Source organism: Camelus bactrianus, chromosome 32 (assembly GCF_048773025.1).
Source record: "Camelus bactrianus isolate YW-2024 breed Bactrian camel chromosome 32, ASM4877302v1, whole genome shotgun sequence".
NCBI lineage: Eukaryota > Metazoa > Chordata > Mammalia > Artiodactyla > Camelidae > Camelus > Camelus bactrianus.
In genome coordinates this window covers 1,292,021-1,308,374 of record NC_133570.1, presented here as the reverse complement: position 1 = coordinate 1,308,374, position 16,354 = coordinate 1,292,021, and the positions used below count along the sequence as shown (strand labels likewise).

At 52.7% G+C, this 16,354-nt stretch overlaps 1 protein-coding gene across 5 annotated transcripts in view; it reads left to right on the top strand.

Annotated features, from left to right (window-relative positions):
- ADGRD1 (adhesion G protein-coupled receptor D1) overlaps positions 1–16,354 on the top strand; it is a 126,496-nt gene that overhangs the window by 30,292 nt on the left and 79,850 nt on the right. For all 5 annotated transcript variants that reach the window (XM_074356660.1, XM_074356659.1, XM_010948361.3 and 2 more), the window contains 6 exons: positions 1,822–1,886; positions 2,960–3,115; positions 7,078–7,137; positions 10,122–10,239; positions 11,203–11,313; positions 13,206–13,281. In XM_074356660.1, the coding sequence (XP_074212761.1) occupies positions 1,822–1,886; positions 2,960–3,115; positions 7,078–7,137; positions 10,122–10,239; positions 11,203–11,313; positions 13,206–13,281 (586 nt within the window). The remainder of the gene's footprint in view (positions 1–1,821; positions 1,887–2,959; positions 3,116–7,077; positions 7,138–10,121; positions 10,240–11,202; positions 11,314–13,205; positions 13,282–16,354) is intronic.

Sequence of the window (16,354 nt, the reverse complement as noted above, 5' to 3'; positions counted from 1 at the left end):
ACCCTCCCCCAGTGGTACAGCGTGTCAGGAAGTCCTTGCTGCTGAATCGCATCTGTGCCGTTCACTCTCGCCCTCCATGCTTCTTGAGGATGCTGTGCGAGTCTCTGGGGGACTCAGGAGAAGTGTTCTGTTAACATTCCTGCATCCTGGTGTGGGGGGCGGGGGGCGCGTGCCCTCACTTTTGCTGAACCAGAACTGGACCCATCAGGTCCCCACGCCACTTGGGGACTTGGTTCTGAAGACGGGGCCATGATGAAAAGCATCATAGGAGAAGGGGCCCTTGAAGCCCCCGCAGGGCTGCCCGTGGGGCTCTGGGGCCTTCGCTCTGTCAGCCAGCTCAGCCTGTTCACAGCTGCTGTGCTCAGACAGACGACTGGGGCTGAAATCCAGCCTGCCATGGGGCTGTGTCCACAGGAGGAACTAGACCCTGGTCTTTGCACAAAGATGTGTGTGCACGTGGAGCTGTGGGCAGGGGCTGCACGTGCCCTGTCCTGAGGGGCCCTCTCCTGACCCTGGTAGCTCGGGCAGGTGCTGTTTTCTGATGGATCGGTCCAGATGGGGTGGCCTTCCTTCTCTCTCAGTCACGCAGAGGTGGAGTGCCGATCCACTGCCACCCTGGCGGGGCTTCCCTCCAGCACTGGGATGGAGGGCTCCTCCTTTTGTAGGGAAGCAGAGGGAGTGGAAGGCTGTCTTCAGAGTCCCAGGACTGGAACGCGTGCCTCTTTGACACTAGGAACACACTCAGCACAGCCAGATGCTCACACAACAAGAGCCACCCAGGAACCGGGGCTGACCTAGGACACGGCAGACTCATTTCTCACCTGAGTCTCGCGTGCGCGTCACTGTGAGCGGCGGTGCGAGGAGCAGGGCTGCGGGCAGAGTTTCATTGTCCTCCACTTTCTCTGCCGGACTCACAAGTGAAATGTAATTTGATGGGGCTCCTGGGCCTCCCAGGAGCAAATGTCACTCTGACTTGGAGAACAGAGTCTGGGGCCCTGGGCTGCCCAGCAGTGTCACGCTTTCTGCTCTCACCAGCTACCCAGCCCGACCCCCACCCACGGGGTCATTTACTTCTGGAACCAGCGAGGGGGGTGATGAGGCCACTTCCTCAGGCCACCGAAAGCTACCGGAGGCGTTTCCAGCAGTGAAGCAGCGTGTCTAGCCAAGTCTGTGTCCTCACCAGGGACTACTAAGATTAGGGATCGTTGGTGGAAACAGGCAGAAAACAGCAAGTCACGGCTAAGTCTTTGACCTGAGATGCCTTCATTGTTGTAATCGTTCGTAGTTAACCAAATGGGGTCTTTAATAGAAAGAACAATTAGAGTTCCCCGGGGTGGCAAGGGCTCAGGAAGATAGTCCCCCCACCACGTCACTGGGGTCCACTCCAGCATCCCCTCGCTGGGAGGGGAGGTGGCCAGGTCTCCTGTCTGTCCCGGCCCAATGGTTCACAGAGCTCTGTATTTTATCTCCGACTAGTCCAGACGCAAAGGAAATCCATTTCCTCTGCTTCTTTATTTATTTGAAATCGGCAAAAAGCCTGTGTAAAATCATCTTTTTCTGTGATGACTTGCATGATGGGTGTTGCAAAGCAATTTAGATTATACATAGAAAAATAATTGGACCTGGGAAAATCCATGCCATCTAGCCATCCAGCCAATTTATTAGCCCTGATCTTCCCAGCAATGTTCCTCCTCAGAACATTCTCAGGCTGGCTTAGTTGCGTCTGAAGCTAGTAGGTTTCTGAACAAGGACAAGCCTTCCTGAGGGTGAACCTGGTGACCATGTTTTAGTCACTAACTAAGCATTATCGATTTTTTCCAGGAAAGCATGTCTTCTTGTCTTCAACACCACCAAGCCTCTTCATGACACCCACAGCAAACACCGTGGTGAGCAGACACGTTTATCTTTTGTCCCCCATCTTGGTGATGTCTTGTTGCTGATTTTTCGCTTGGACTGTATGCGGGCAGAGTGGGAGTCGCACTAGACAGCCTGGCTCTCCCTCACTGGCAGGATAATGTCTGGGAGGAAATAATACATGGAGGAGAGGCTGACTTTGGCACTAATTCTTGATGCTCAGAGTGACTAAAGGGAAGCCCCTCTGCTTCCCGGGGCCTGTAGCCTCAGGTGCCTCCACGGAGTAGCCAAGACTGTCTGGGGACACCTGGACACTGAGCCTGTTTGCTGGTGCACTTGGCACAGTGAGCACAGAGCGAGGACGAGCTGGCCTTGATGCTTGACTTCTTCCTTTGCCATTTTCTTCCTTTTTGGGGGGTGGAGTGGGTAATGAGGTTTGCTTGCTTGCTTGTTTGTTTGTTTGTTTACTAATGGAGGTTCTGGGGATTGAACCCAGGACCTCGTGCATGCTAAGCATGTGCTCTACCACTGAGCGACATCCACCCCCTCCCTTATGCCATTTTTTCCTGATGTTTGAGGAAAGGATGAATTCATTTAGAAAGCATTCCCCTCTGGAATTAGCATTTGTGATCAAACAATTTTTCTTCCACGAGGACTTTAATGTCAATTGCGAATGAGCAGACTCTAGAACCATCTGCTTGGGGTCAAATCCCGGTTCCACCAGTCATTTCTGCGCAAGTGTCTTGATGCTTAGTTTTGTCTGTCAAATGGGTGTGTTATTTCGTGAGGCTGTTGTAAGGATGAAATGTTAGCATATGTAAAACAGTCACAAGAGTGCCTGGTGTACGGTAGGTCCTATTACTCTTATTATTGCAGTGTAAGAAGCACAAGACCCAGAGGATGCACTGAACTTCTGTAGAACATCTCGGCTTTAGTTCTTAATAGGAACTCAGGTCTCTGATTTCTTAAATATTTTTCTTTTTAATGGAGGTACTGGGGATTGAACCCAGGACCTCGTGCATGCTAAGCGTGCGCTCTACCACTGAGATCTCTACCCACCACCCTTCCTAAATAATTTATTTTAAATGTCACTGATTTCTTTTAGCCGCCCACCGATGCCTACCATCCCATCATAACCAACTTGACAGAGGAGAGGAAGAACTTCCAGAGTGCTGGAGTTGTTTTGAATTACCTCCAAAATGTGTCCCTCAGCTTACCCAATAAATCCCTCTCGGAGGAAACAGGACTGAATCTCACCAAGGTAAAGCTGTTTGATTTCTGTGCCGAGCGGATCGGGGATGGCCGACTGTCAGACTATGGCCCACAGATGTGTCTTGTTTAACTTACACAGAGTTTAAAAATTAGAAACTGTAAAAGTCTGGACTTGAGACTTCTCACGAACAACCAGGTGGTGTAGCCACTCCAGCCAGCTCTGCACAGCTCCGTGGGGCCTCCTTCTGATGGGACCCAACCCTTCATTTCTTTTTCTCAGCACTCAGCCAGCCTGGCCCATCTCCCCATCTACCTGGCCCCCGTAGGCATTCGGGTTTGGAACTCCTGTTCTAAATTCTGCCGTCTCCCTTGTATCAGGTAAAAGGTGGAGCTGGGTCTTCGGCAGATTTAGCTGTGGGGCCACAGTGGGACCCCAGCGCTGTGACTTGTATCTCAGTGGGAATTCCCAGGCTCATCTAAATCATTTTGTAAATGCACCGTGCAAGGCATTGGCACCAAGGTGCTTTCTCTTTTCATTCTCCTCAAAATCTTTCCAGGCCAAGGTAGAGGAGGATGCTGGGCTCTCGTGGACTTGATAACTTCAATCTCAGCACCAGGGCTCTTGGCTGATGTGGAGACAGAAGGGATGTTTGAGGCTGTTTCACTTCAAAAGTACAGCATAAGGGTGAAGAGCAGGATGTGCAGGGTCTGACCGCTGGGTTGAATGTCTCTCTGCCGGTTACTTCCTGTGCACCCTTGGTCATGTTACTTAACACCTCTTTGCCTCACTTTGCTCATCTGAGAAGTGGGGGAAAGAACAGTAGTATTCACCCCATTGGGGACTAAATGGGTTCCTCTGCAAAGCCTGATGAGTACTTTTTAAGGGTTCTTAATTCGTACTGGTTTCCTTGCTGAAGACAGACCCAGAGAAGCACCCAAAGCAGCAGGTGAAAGCACGTGTTCAGTAAACAGAGACACCCTGAAATGCAGGGTGGGCCCCAATAGCTTTCCTGCCCAGGTGAGGGAGGCAAGAGACTTCTCAGATTGCTTTCATCCATTCATAGCACATGCTAGGTCTGGGGCTGCAGGATGGCCGAGAGCCACTTCCTGCCTCCAAGAGGCTCAGGGCTGAAGGGCGAGGGTGGACCACAGGCTCTGAAAAGCGCTGGAAGGCGAGGTCCGGAGCTGCAGGAACCGGGGGGTTCAGGGCTCAAGCAAACCCAGCTCTGTGTCCTAGCACGCCTCCGCTTCCGGACTCACTCACCCAGGGCTCTCTCTGTTACAATGGTTGTGACCGCAAATCACCAATATGATTAAATACTTTTCAAAAAATAAAAATCAGAGCATTTAATCGCTTCCCTCCAGGCAAATCGGTTTCTTCGGCGTTCAGTCACAGCAGGGATCCGGGAGGCAGCCCTCTGGCTCCCTTGGCACCTGCTGTTTCCCGGGCGCGGGGGCAGCTGCACACACCACGCCTTACAGACGGCGACCCTGTGAGAAAGAAGGGGCGGGGCGCCGCTGCCTTTATAGGGAGGGACTGTCTTTCCCATGAGTCCCTCTGCCAATATCCCCTCACATGACCGTGCCTAGACCAATCACTGGCCGAGGGGAGGTTCCCGGCATGCTGCCTCAGCCAATCACAGGAGATGTGGGCGGGGCCGAGGCGGCCCGAGCACTTCCGGGCTCCCCACATGAGCCCAGCGGTGTGGGTGTGAGGCTGCCCAGAAGGAGGAGGCTGCCGGGAGGGCTCGGGCCTCTCCGTAGCCTTGACGGGGTGTCTGTGCGGGAACAGAGAATCCACTGCTCGTCTCCTTGGGAAACGCTTCCTGAGCTTGGTGATTCCCTGTTTGCTTTGACTCCCTTCTCCCCTCGCCCAGACAGGACAGTCAGAGGTCATAAGCTCAGATGCGTGCAGGGACCAAATAAGGTAAATGGATGCCGGGGTCCGATGGATAATAGGGAGGAGTGGAGACTGTGGCAAACTGGAAGGCACCCACCCACAGGGAGGAGCAGCTAGCTGCTCCGAGTCACCTGATTTTAATCTTTACCGTGACCGCTTCTGGTTTTGCAAGCAAAGCTCCATACCTGGATTTTTTTTTTTTTTTTTTTTTTTAGAAAATCATCCAATTTTAAAAAATAGACAGCTGACTGAAATTTAAAAGCAATTATGGACAAACCAAATCAAAGACAGTCATGAGGCAGATTTGGCCTGTGGGTCATCAGTTTGAGATCTCTGGTGTGGATCCGTGTGGAGATACCCAACTCTCAGTATCCCGGAGAGGAACCATACCGATGTACCCAGAACTCCACCAATCTCTGATTTGATGAGAAATAAAAAATCTTTGGCATCCATTATTCAATTTTCCATTAAGTCCTGGCTTCTCACCACTGATAGCTGAACAGGAAAATGACAAGAATTCGTTTCCTGTGCTGCATAATAAGGTGGTCATTAGCCACAAGTGGCTCCTGGACACCTGAACTGTGGCCAGTTCAAATTAGGATGTGCTGTAAGTGTAAAATACACATAGAATTTCTAAAACTTAGTATCACAGAAGAATGTGAAATACCAAATTGATCATTTTTACAGTGATTACCTGTTGCAGTGATATTTTAGGTTTATTGGACCAAGTAGAATATGTTTTTAAAATTAATTTCACCAGTTTTCTTTTTACTTTTTAAAATATAGCTACTAGAAAATTTAAAATAAAAATGTGGCTCCCATTGTATTTCTATTCAGCTGAACCACTCTAGATCAGTAGTCAGTAAACTATAGCCCTTGGGCCAAATCTAGCCCATTGCCTGTTTTTGGAAATAAAATTTTGCTGTACCACACTCATTTACTTGTGTGTTGTCTATGGCTAATTTTGCCCGACAGTGGCAGGACTAAGGGTTTGTGACAGAGTGAGGGTATAGCACATAAAGCCTGAATTTTCTACTAGGTGACCCTTTAAAAACAAAAAAGTGCTGGTCCTTGGTCTACATTATAAACTCTGCCCACTAGACCTCAAGCCCAGTGAGGATAGAGATCACGGTTGGTTTTTTTCATTCTAAATTCTTCAGGCATTGCACTTAGGGTCTTAGTGTCTATAAAATAAATATAAATGAAAGAATGAGGGGTTTTGGTGATGTATTCTCTAAATATTTAGTGTCTAAATGTGTGAGGAAGAATGTGATTTTTCCCGAGAGAGCAGTTTGTTGGAAATACAAGAGACTTAGATCAGGCTCTAAGTGTAATTCTGATAGTAGGAGACACAGTTAAAAACCCGCGTGAGTAATGAAATGAGGGAGACAGACTAGGTGTAGCTATAGGGCGGGGTGAGGACTGGGGTGACCCGGGTAACGCACATCTGCCCAAGGGAGCAGCTGCTGTTCAATTTTGGTCAGTGGCGTCTATGTGGGACAGTGGGGTAGGGATTGTTCTAGCTTCTGCTTTTTTTTTCAAAAGAACCAGGAAACACATATATTTTCAGTTAAATCTCCCGTTTGAAGATGTTAGAAGCTAATTTCCTTTTTCAGAACAGTAGTGAGCCAAACCAGACATGGTTTTAAGGTGATTTTGACCAAGTGCCCCCAAGTAACTTCTGCTTTATGGAGAGGTAATTTCCAATGAACAAGTGTTTTTTTTTGTTTTGTTTAATGCCAGGGAAAGCATATTGAGCATGATTTGTTTGTTTATTCATTCAGCCGTTCGTTCATTCATTCATTCATTCAACAGGCATTTACTGAGGGCCTGGCACTGTGCTTAGGGCTTCTGCTGTAACTAAATGGTGTTCATTCTGACATCTAAATGCTTCTCGTTGCCTAAAGGGTTGTCACAGGGAAAAAAATGAGAAAACGCGTATAAAAGGGCTTTGTAAAATATAACCCAATCCATTCATGGGAGCTATTTTCATTTACTACTTTACATATTCAAAATGCAGCCTGTGGCTGGCAAAGATGGGAAAATCGAAGGTCTTACACTTCTGAGACTTAAGGACACACACTCAGCAGTGTCATCTTGTCTGCTTTTAGACTTTCTTGAAAACCGTGGGAGAGGTTCTTCGTTTGCCCAGTTGGACTGCCGTGTCAGAGGTAAGAGGAAAGACCATTTTGAACTTCAAAACGTACATACCTTGGGAGCCATTTTGTCTTCCTTGAAGGGGCGTTAACCTGGCCCCATCCTTATCTGTGAGGGAAACAGCCCTTAGTCCTGAGATCCGGGATATAAAAGCTCATTTCGACTGGATGGATGACCTACTTGCCATGCTCTTTCTTCTCTGTGGACCAGAGTTCTGTGAGCATCAGGGACATGGTGCCGTTGTCAGTCATGAGCAGGGAAACGGATTTCTTCATGAAGAATGTATGCTTGTTTATCATTTTAATAATACATATATTTTCACCATCACATTGTTCCTGAATGATAATAAAACACATGTATGATGTTTAAAGATCACTAGATTAAATGAAAAAAGTAGAACATGTAACAATACACTTCATGATTTTCTTTTTAAATTGAAGTATAGTCGGTTTACAGTGTTGTGTTAGTTTCTGGTGTACAGCATAATGCTTCAGTCACATATTATATATATATATATATATATATATATTCCTTTTCATATTTTTCTTCATTATAGGCTATTAACAGGCTATTTTCTGTGCTATACAGTGGGATCTTGTTGTTCATCAATTTTATGTATAGTAGTTAGTATCTGCAAATCCCAAACTCCCAATTTATCCCTCCACCTCTTCCCCTTAACCATAAGTTTGTCTTCTATGTCTGTGAATCTGGTTCTCTTTTGGAAATAAGTTCATTTTTTGAAGTTTCTGTATATAAGTGATATCATATGATATTTTTCTTTCTCTTTCTGACTTACTTCACTTAGAATAATAATCTCCAGGTCCATCCATGTTGCTGCAAATGGCATTATTTTATTCTTCTTATGGCTGAATAGTATTCCATTGTATATATACACCACATCTTCTTTATCCAGTTATCTGTCAATGGACATTTCACTTCATGATTTTAAGTGTAAAAATCAAAACAGCTTCTCTTTTTCTCTGTAATCAAAAGAATTGGAAAGGAGGTTAGAATACTTTTTGTTTTCTTTTTTAAAATAACTTTATTGATTTTACTTATTTAAAAAATAAAACAAGTGAATATGTTGTGGAGAAGTTAGAAAATGCAGATGATAAAAGTATATAAAATAAAAGTCACCTGAAATCCTCAGGCTGAGAGATAATGTTGACACTCTTGTGCATATTCCTTAGAGTCTGGTTTTCAATTCTCTTGTATGCATATATAGTCTGCACATATGCTATGGACCTGAGTTTACCCATTTTCCTTCATTATGTCAAGAGCACTTCCCAATGATATTACATATTCTTCCATGATGCTGTATCAGTCAGGCTAGGCTAGGCTGTGCTGCAGTAACAAATAGCTCCTACATCTCAGTGGCTCAGCACAGTGGACGTTTACTTCTTACTCCTGCCAAGTCTGATATGGGTCAGAGGAGCCTCTTCTCCACCCAGTGACCTGAGGATCCTGGCTTGGTCCATTTTCTGATGTCTCTGTCTCAACACATGACTTCCAAGGTTACCCCACCGTGGAGGTGGTGGAGGAAGACAAGACTCTTAACTGCCTTGCCTAGACTGGCCGCACACATACCAGTGTGACATTACACTGCTCCCTTTTCTGAACTCCTATAGTGTTCAATGCATATTTGCCAGTGTGAGGCAAAATGACATCTCATTCTCTCGTAAGTAATGAGATTGCTCCAGGGTTTACGTTTTGTGAACTTTTTATTTGAATGAGATTGGACTTCACCTTGGCAGAGGGAGAAAAAAATGGCCTTAAATTTAAGGCTGATATGATCTTACCTAGAAACACATTAAAAAAAAAAAAGGCACAGCCCTCCAGAGTTCATGATTTCTTGGGGGGGGGGGGGGGCTGTGTGCAGGGCTGCTGCTAGGAACCACCCGGAGGCTGACCCGTGGAGGACCTGAGCAGATGTTTTTTCTGCATTGTTTTCAGTTAACTCTTCCTGAAGGCTCTGCCGCAAAACATGAATAACCATGAAACTATTCAGACCCAGGCAGGCTCTACTGTGCATTAAAGAGGAGATATGAATCAGCCGCCACCCAGCAGAACTGCCTGCCAGAAACAGATTTTCCTGTGCTTAACTGTGCTTGCCTGATTGAAATCAGACACAGGCCTGAAGGAAAAGGTCTCACGTTGGCCTAAGTGTTCTATTTCCAGCTCATTGGACTCTCGTGGAGCATGTGTTTGTGAGCACGCCGAGGACGCTTAGCAACAGACAGATGTTTGTTTCAGAAAGGCGGGAAGGAGGGGAGGCAGTGAGGCAGAGACTCACACGCTGCGCTCCTGGGGGAACCTGAGAGGCCCCTCCCTGCTCAACGTGTGTCTGACGATGAGTGACAGCTCAGTCTGAGCTCACTGCAGAGAAATGGGGTGGCCAGGAGGGACCCCTGCCTTCTTGGGGTGGCACCCACTGGGATCTCTTTTGCTGTGGGGCCTCAGAGTGAGTGTGGGGACTCCCACGGGGGAAGGGCATGCTAGCTAGCACATGGGGGAGGCCAGGGATGACTTGGGGTGCTGGCGTCTCTGAAGCACCCGCCCCTTCACGGAGATCAGGACAGAACTGCTAGCATCCTCACTTTGGAGGGTATTTGGGGCTGATTACCCTCCTCCTCGTGAGACAGAAGGGGATGCAGCTGGAGGGGCAGGTCAGAGACTTGCCAGGGTCCCCAGCGAGTTGAGGCTGGAGCCAGGACCAGGTCCCAGTCTCCCCCGTCTGAGCATAGATGCCTTGGAGCCGATGTGACCTCCGTGGTCGCCTCCGCGCCTGTGAAGTGGGGTAGGGGTGTGACCCTCTCCTCTCCCGGGGGCGTGAGGACAGAGCCTGGCCCGCGAGGCGGCTCAGCAGGTGCTGGCGGTGCTCCTTTGGAGGAATGTTGACGGCGAGCGCGGTGCCTGACTGTGCGTTTGGTGCCTCCTTCTCCCGCCATCACTGCACGAGCTCCCTCTTCACGTCTCCTTCCTCTTGTGGTGTTTTCAGGACAGCGCCGTGGTGCTGGGCTTGATAGAAACCATCGACGCCGTCCTGGGCCACATATCTTCCAACCTGCAGGCCAGCGAGCCCAAGGTCACCATCGCGGGCTCCTCGTCCATGGCAGGTAGCTCGGGGCGCGTGCGCGCGGGTGGGGACCGGCGGGGCGCGGGGCGCGTTTCCCTCGGCGCCGCGCACCGGTGCGCACGGGCTCGCGCGCCGGCAGCGGGGACAGCGCTCTCCCGCGTCCTAAACTACGTTGCCCGAGGCGCGGTCACATTTTGGAGGAAGGCGGAGTTCGGTCACGGCGGCCGTGCTCAGCGCGCTGCTCACGCAGGACCATGTGAACCTTGGATGCTGACTTGGGGGCCAAACTCATCTCGTATGACAACGGCCTGGAGTGTCCGTGGGGTAACGGGCGCACGGTCAGGTTTCCCACGGTCAGCTGGAGGCTTTGCCAAGATAACCCTCGCGCAGCCCCTGCAAGCAGACGTCTCGGCCCTTCTGTTTGAAAGTCTGTATCTGGCGAGCATGGCAGAGCTAATGCGTCACCCCAGAGCCAAGCTCTGGGAAGTAAGCTGAATTCACCCACTTGCGTTAGTTTTAACGGGAGTTTGTCGGCCAGGAGAGCTCCCTTCGGGGTGGGATGATGCGTCTGCCTCTCGTCAAAGATGGGCGTCTGAGGTGTTTTCATGGGCTCCCCAGCCTGGAGGAGGAGCCTCCCCGCCCCCAGCACAGGGGTCTCCCTGCAGGACTGGGCGCAGCCAGTGCCCGAGGCATCTGGAGCCGAGGGGCTGCCCCAAGGGCGGAGGGGTCACTGCAGGCCTGGAGCCCCCGCAGCGTGTGGCGGGCGGACATGCCAGCCACATGGTTGCAATTTCCACCCTGAATGCGCCTACTTTTTAGGTCCTCATTTCCTAAAGGTAATTACACTCCCCAGGAGCGCTCTTTCTGTTAAAAAAAAAAAAAAAAAAAAAAAGAAGAAGAAGAAAGAAAGAAAGAAAAGAAAAGGCAAAAGCAGACGGGGTTTACAGCCTGGTTTCCTGCCCTGCAGCTGACTGACTGCAGCTTCCTCTCTGGCTTGTTCTAGACTTTTCAGTGGCCAGACTCCTACCCAAGACCATGAACTCCTCCCATTACCGCTTCCCGGCCCGGGGCCAGAGCTACATCGAGATCCCCCACGAGGCTTTCCACAGCCAAGGTGAGCACAGCCGCGGACCCCTACAGCCCGGGACCCTGGGGGGAGACTCAACCCAGAGAGCTCTGGCCTGGCCGAGGGGCTGCCTGGCCTCCTCCGGGTCCCTGCGGGGGCAGCTCTGGGCCAGGTCTCCGTGGTGGGAACACAGTGTGTCACTGGAGGAGCCTAACGTGTTCTCCCAGGCTCTCTCCAAGTCCGCGCCAGCCCAGCGAGCCGGGACTGGGGAGGAGGGGCTGGGAATCCGCATCCTGGACAGCCTGCTGGGTGATTTTGGTCCTCCGGGCAGGAGGCTGTGCGTCCTCTCGAATCTGCACGGCTCCTCGCTAGCAGAACTTAAACAGATGTGACCACCTCCCCGCTCAGGGTGGCCTCAGGCTGGGTGAGGGGGTCTGCCTGCTCAGGGACCCCGGGTCCTCCTGGGCAGGATGAAGCCGAGGGCTGTAATGAACCAGCAGCCGAGGTGACCCTGGTTACTCCTTCCGGGGCCCCAGGTGGTTCTGGCCATTTTTGCTGCAGTGACTGTCCCCTCTGCCCCTTGAAAGGTGACTGTGCTCTGCAGGCCTTTCCCTTCATCCCAGGGGTCTTGGGCAGTCAGGGAGTCGTGGGTTCTTAGCTCCTGACAACCTGGCCAGAGGCCACATGCTTCCTGGTTCTGCCTTGTTGACTGGGGACCAGGCTGGGTGATGCAGGACCGTGATGGCCTCTCCCAGCAAGGAGTCGTCACTCCCCGGCCCTCGGGAGCCCTCCTCTGTTCCCTGTTCCCTCTAGCTGGCTGGTGTGACAGGTGCTCCGGGATGTCAGGTGTGTCCTGTCCTCAGGGGGCCGTCCCCCTACACTCAGGGTGAACGGGGGAGTGCAGTTCAAGGGCGGACAATGCCGCGGGCGACCGGCTGCGTATGCGATCCTTTCTCATCTCACGCCACCTGGCTGCATGAAGTGTTAGAAATCCTCAGTTTTGCAGAACTGGCAGGGCCACAGCCTCGTGGTCTGTACATATGGAAACTTCTCACACTTGGCAGGAGAACTTATTAGTCACAGCACCGACTCTGTGGCTGGAATTTTTGGCCTCGAATCCTGGCTCGTCCACTTACCGGCTGTGTGGCTTGGACAAGTTGCTGCACGTGCCGGGCCTCAGTTTCCTCCTCTGTGAAACAGGGGGCAGTAGGAGTACCTGCCTCAGTGCATGGCAGTGGGAACTGAAGCAGCAAAGCCCTCATCCCGGGGCCTGGCCCACGGGGAGCGGTGAGCACCATCTGAATTGCTGATTGCATTTGTGAAATGCTAACACCCTCCACAGAGTCCGGAAGAACTGAGAAGTCAGCTCGCAGCTTGCTTCCCCCAGCCTCCTGTTGAGCTGGTGGAGGGAAGTAACGGAATATATGATTCCGGCTTCCAAGTTGTGATATTCTGAGAGGTGGGACCCAGCCGGAGGCACGACAGACGTCGGGGTGACTTGTGAATCCTGCTTCTGCTGCCTCGCTCAAGTGCTGGTGTTGCTATAAATACTCCACGCAGACGGCCTCCGAGACACGCTCACGGCTGCCGCGCTGGGCTGCGGCCCGCAGCTGGAGCGGGGCTCTGGACTCAGATGCTCGTGCTGTTCCTGGCGGGTCTGGCTCCCCCGGGAGCTGCAGCGTCTGTGCATCGAGAGCTGGCTCAGGCGGGAGGTGGGGAGTGGTCACCACGGTTGAATTCACAATTGAAGAGTGGAGTGGGCTCTCGCCAGCTCTGACCCTGGGTGTCCCTCCCCGTCTCCCCCTCCAGGAGCTGCCCGGCTCCTGCTTGTGAGGTCCGCGCCGCGCGTCGCTGGGCGAGTGGGCCTGGCGGGGGCTTTGTGTCTCTCCTGCGCGTCCCCCGGGATGCTGACAGGTGTCTGCCGTCTGTTCTTTCCCCAGCCTGGACCACCATCGTGGGCCTCCTCTACCACTCCGTGCACTATTACCTGAGCAACATCCCGCCAGCCAACACCAAGTGAGTCTCCTGGGGCCGCACGGCATGGAGCGGGGAGAGGGCGTGCGGGTTTGCGTGGCGCTGACCTCGGTGTGTGCCAGAGGACTTGTGATGCCACTATCAGAGTGAGGGAGATGCAGGGACTCCTACGCTGGGGGTCCGGCTAGTCCTGGGGCATGTGACAGCACAGTGATGACCGTGTGGGTTCCACCTTGCCAGCTGTGTGGCCTTGGACAAGTGACTTGATTATTCTGCACCTCAGTTTCCACTTCTGTGGGATGCAAGGCCGGCAGCACATGCTTATATCAGTCAAGGCTGTGTGGGATGCATCAGCTTAGGCCGAAGGCCAGGGAGCTAAGGGCTCGAGCGACTAAGAAGGGCTGTAGGCTGGCTTCAGGCATGGCTGGATCCAGGGACCCAGAGGATCTGTCTTGACCTGGCCTCTCTGTCCCCTGCCTCTGCCCTCCTCTGTGCTGGCTCATTTCCAGGCAGGCCCCTCCATCGAGGCACGGCTAGCTCTTGTAGCTTCAGGCCCACATGGGTTTGGGTCCTGAGATCTCAAGAAGGAAAGTGACTCTCTTTCGTGAATGAAAAGTCAGTTTCATTCAAAACCCAGGGAGGTCTGTGACTGGCCCACTCGGGTCAAGTGCCCATCCTGGCCCCCCAGTCATGGTGTGAGAGGATCCTGCTCTCTGTCCTGTTCTCTCACTGGCCACGTCTGCTCACGTGACCGTCTAGGGTTCAGGGATGGATCAGCCCTACTCAGACCATGGGGAGGGGCCGGTTCCCCAGGGAGTGATTAGGGAAGGTAGAAATATCATCGGGGAGTGGGGCCTGCTCCTCCCTTTCACGGGGTCGCTGGGAGGGAGCAGGAGGGCAGAGCCCAGGGCCCGTGCAGAGAAGGTGCCAACAAGGTGTGAGCCTGAGGGACTGTTTCTACAGTTAGTGTTTGGAGGATGGAGCCATTTCTGGCAGGGCAGAGCCGCCCCAGATAGGGGCTCAGTGGAGGGCAGCAGGCCGGCTCGGGTCCAGCTCCATTCCCGGTCACCTGGCGCAGTGCCCGGCCCAGAGTGGGGGCTCGGGAGAGGGCCCTGCATCTCAGAAGGAGCCATCCAGCGCCTTCACCACGGGCCCCAGCGAGGCCCTGCTTCCCGGCCCCAGTGGACAGAGACTGGGAGCGCTGATGGGTGCGGGGAGGGCCGTTCCTGCAAGTTTGCCCCCCCTGCCGGTGGGGAGCCCGGGGGTGAGCTGTAGCTGGGGTCTGGCGTCATCGGTGGTGGGGAGCAGAGGCTGTTTGCACCACCTACAGTTGGGGGGTAGATGGCAAATACCTCCCCGTGGTGCCGGCGCCTGCGCCCTGCGGTCTTGTGTCTCTCCGATGAAGCACCTCTCCTGACGCCCGATGTGAGGGGCCGGTCCTCCTGCAGACCCCTGGGGGAGGGCTGGGGTGGGCGGCACGCAGCCGTGGTTCACCTGTAGACCTGGAGGAAGGCCAGGTTCTGGGCCTCTCTTTGAGAAAGTCGCAAAGGAAGATGCAACCTACTTTCCTCTGAAACATCCCTTCTCGACTCTTTGGGGGAAATTTCTCCAAACCCGAGATTCTGAGTGAAAAGTGGACCCACTCGTGGCCCCCACGCACTTATTTAAGCTCTCACTGCTGAAGGTTCAGACAGAAACGGACTTTCCAGTGAAATCCAGGAACATGTATTTATGGCTGTCACCGGTCCCAGCTCCTCCTGCTCACTGCACGACAGGCCAGTAAATTGAGGGGCGAGCTGTTGGGGGCGAGGAATAGCGACTTTCTTCGGAAAGCCAGCAGATGGAGAAGATGGTGGACTAGTGTCCCAAAGAACTATCTTCCCTGAGTTAGAATTCAGACTTCTTTTGTACTCAGAGGGGAGGGAGCAAAGTCAGGTGTTCCCTGGGTCCGGTCAGCCTCCCGAGGGGTGTGTTAATTTCGTCCTTCCTGCGGTCGTTCCCAGGGGGGCCTGGTCAGGGTGCTCCCTGTGAGCTCAACCAAGGTGTTTTAGCTTAACGCGCACTCCCTGGGAGGCAGGTTCCCCAAGATGGGCCGTTACGTGTAATTTAAGCTCGTTGGTGAGCTTGGCACGTGCCTGGCTCCCTCCGTGCCTGCGTTCTCCTTTCTAAGAGTGGTGCCGGCTGTCCCGACGCCCGAGGGGCTCCGTGAGCGCTTAGCTCGTGGTTTACATAAAGCGCGATGCCCTGGAACGTGACATGTTAAGCGCTCGCTGGCTTTATCCCTCCACAAGGTGGTCGGACGTTCTCCCGTGACCTGCCTCTGAGATAATTAGCAAGTTGCACGCAGGATCAGAAGCAGACCAGTGGAATCGCGCTGATAGCATTCTGGCGTCTGCACGTGCAGGCACTGCTGACTTCGTTCCGTTTTAGTTTTGTGCACGATCCTCTTCACCTGTTCATGGGTTTTGTGAGGTTGAAAAGACGCGGTGGAACCGTAATGTCCTTTAAATCCCTCTGCAGTGTTGGGGGTGGAGTCAGCACGTGAGTTTAAGGCACTGGGATGCATTCCCCAGCCCCACGCCCCGCCCTGTGTGGACCACTCAGGGCCCAAGTGACACCTGCCTGGGGCAACGCCTGACCGTCCACAGGTCCTGGGCGGGGCTTAGCTGGTCCCTGCAGGGCCGCCTGCACACAGCGGTCCTCCGAGTCTCCCCTCCCCTGGCCCCGCAGTACAAGGAGTGTTGAGTTCTTACTGATTCTCTTCCTGCCAGACGAGCGACTGGGATAACTGATGCCTTCAAACCAGCCACCTGAGCTGGACGGGGCAGGGTCACCTGCTCCCACTCCTCCTCCATAGAGGACATGCGGCCCAGAGCTCCAGCGGTCAGAGACGGGCTGAGACTGGCCCTCAGGGTGTCAGCGTCTCGTTGATGGACTCTCAGGTGCTTCAGAAGGATGCATTCCTGGAGGCTGACTCAGCTGAAATGTCTCCACTTCTTTGTAGAGTTAACGCCGAGCAATCAAGGCAGGAGCAATGGCAGAGTCAGAAAGTACGATCTTGCAGCCCTTGGTGTAGTCACTGATTCATCCTCTGTGCCAACACCACTGGGCGAAG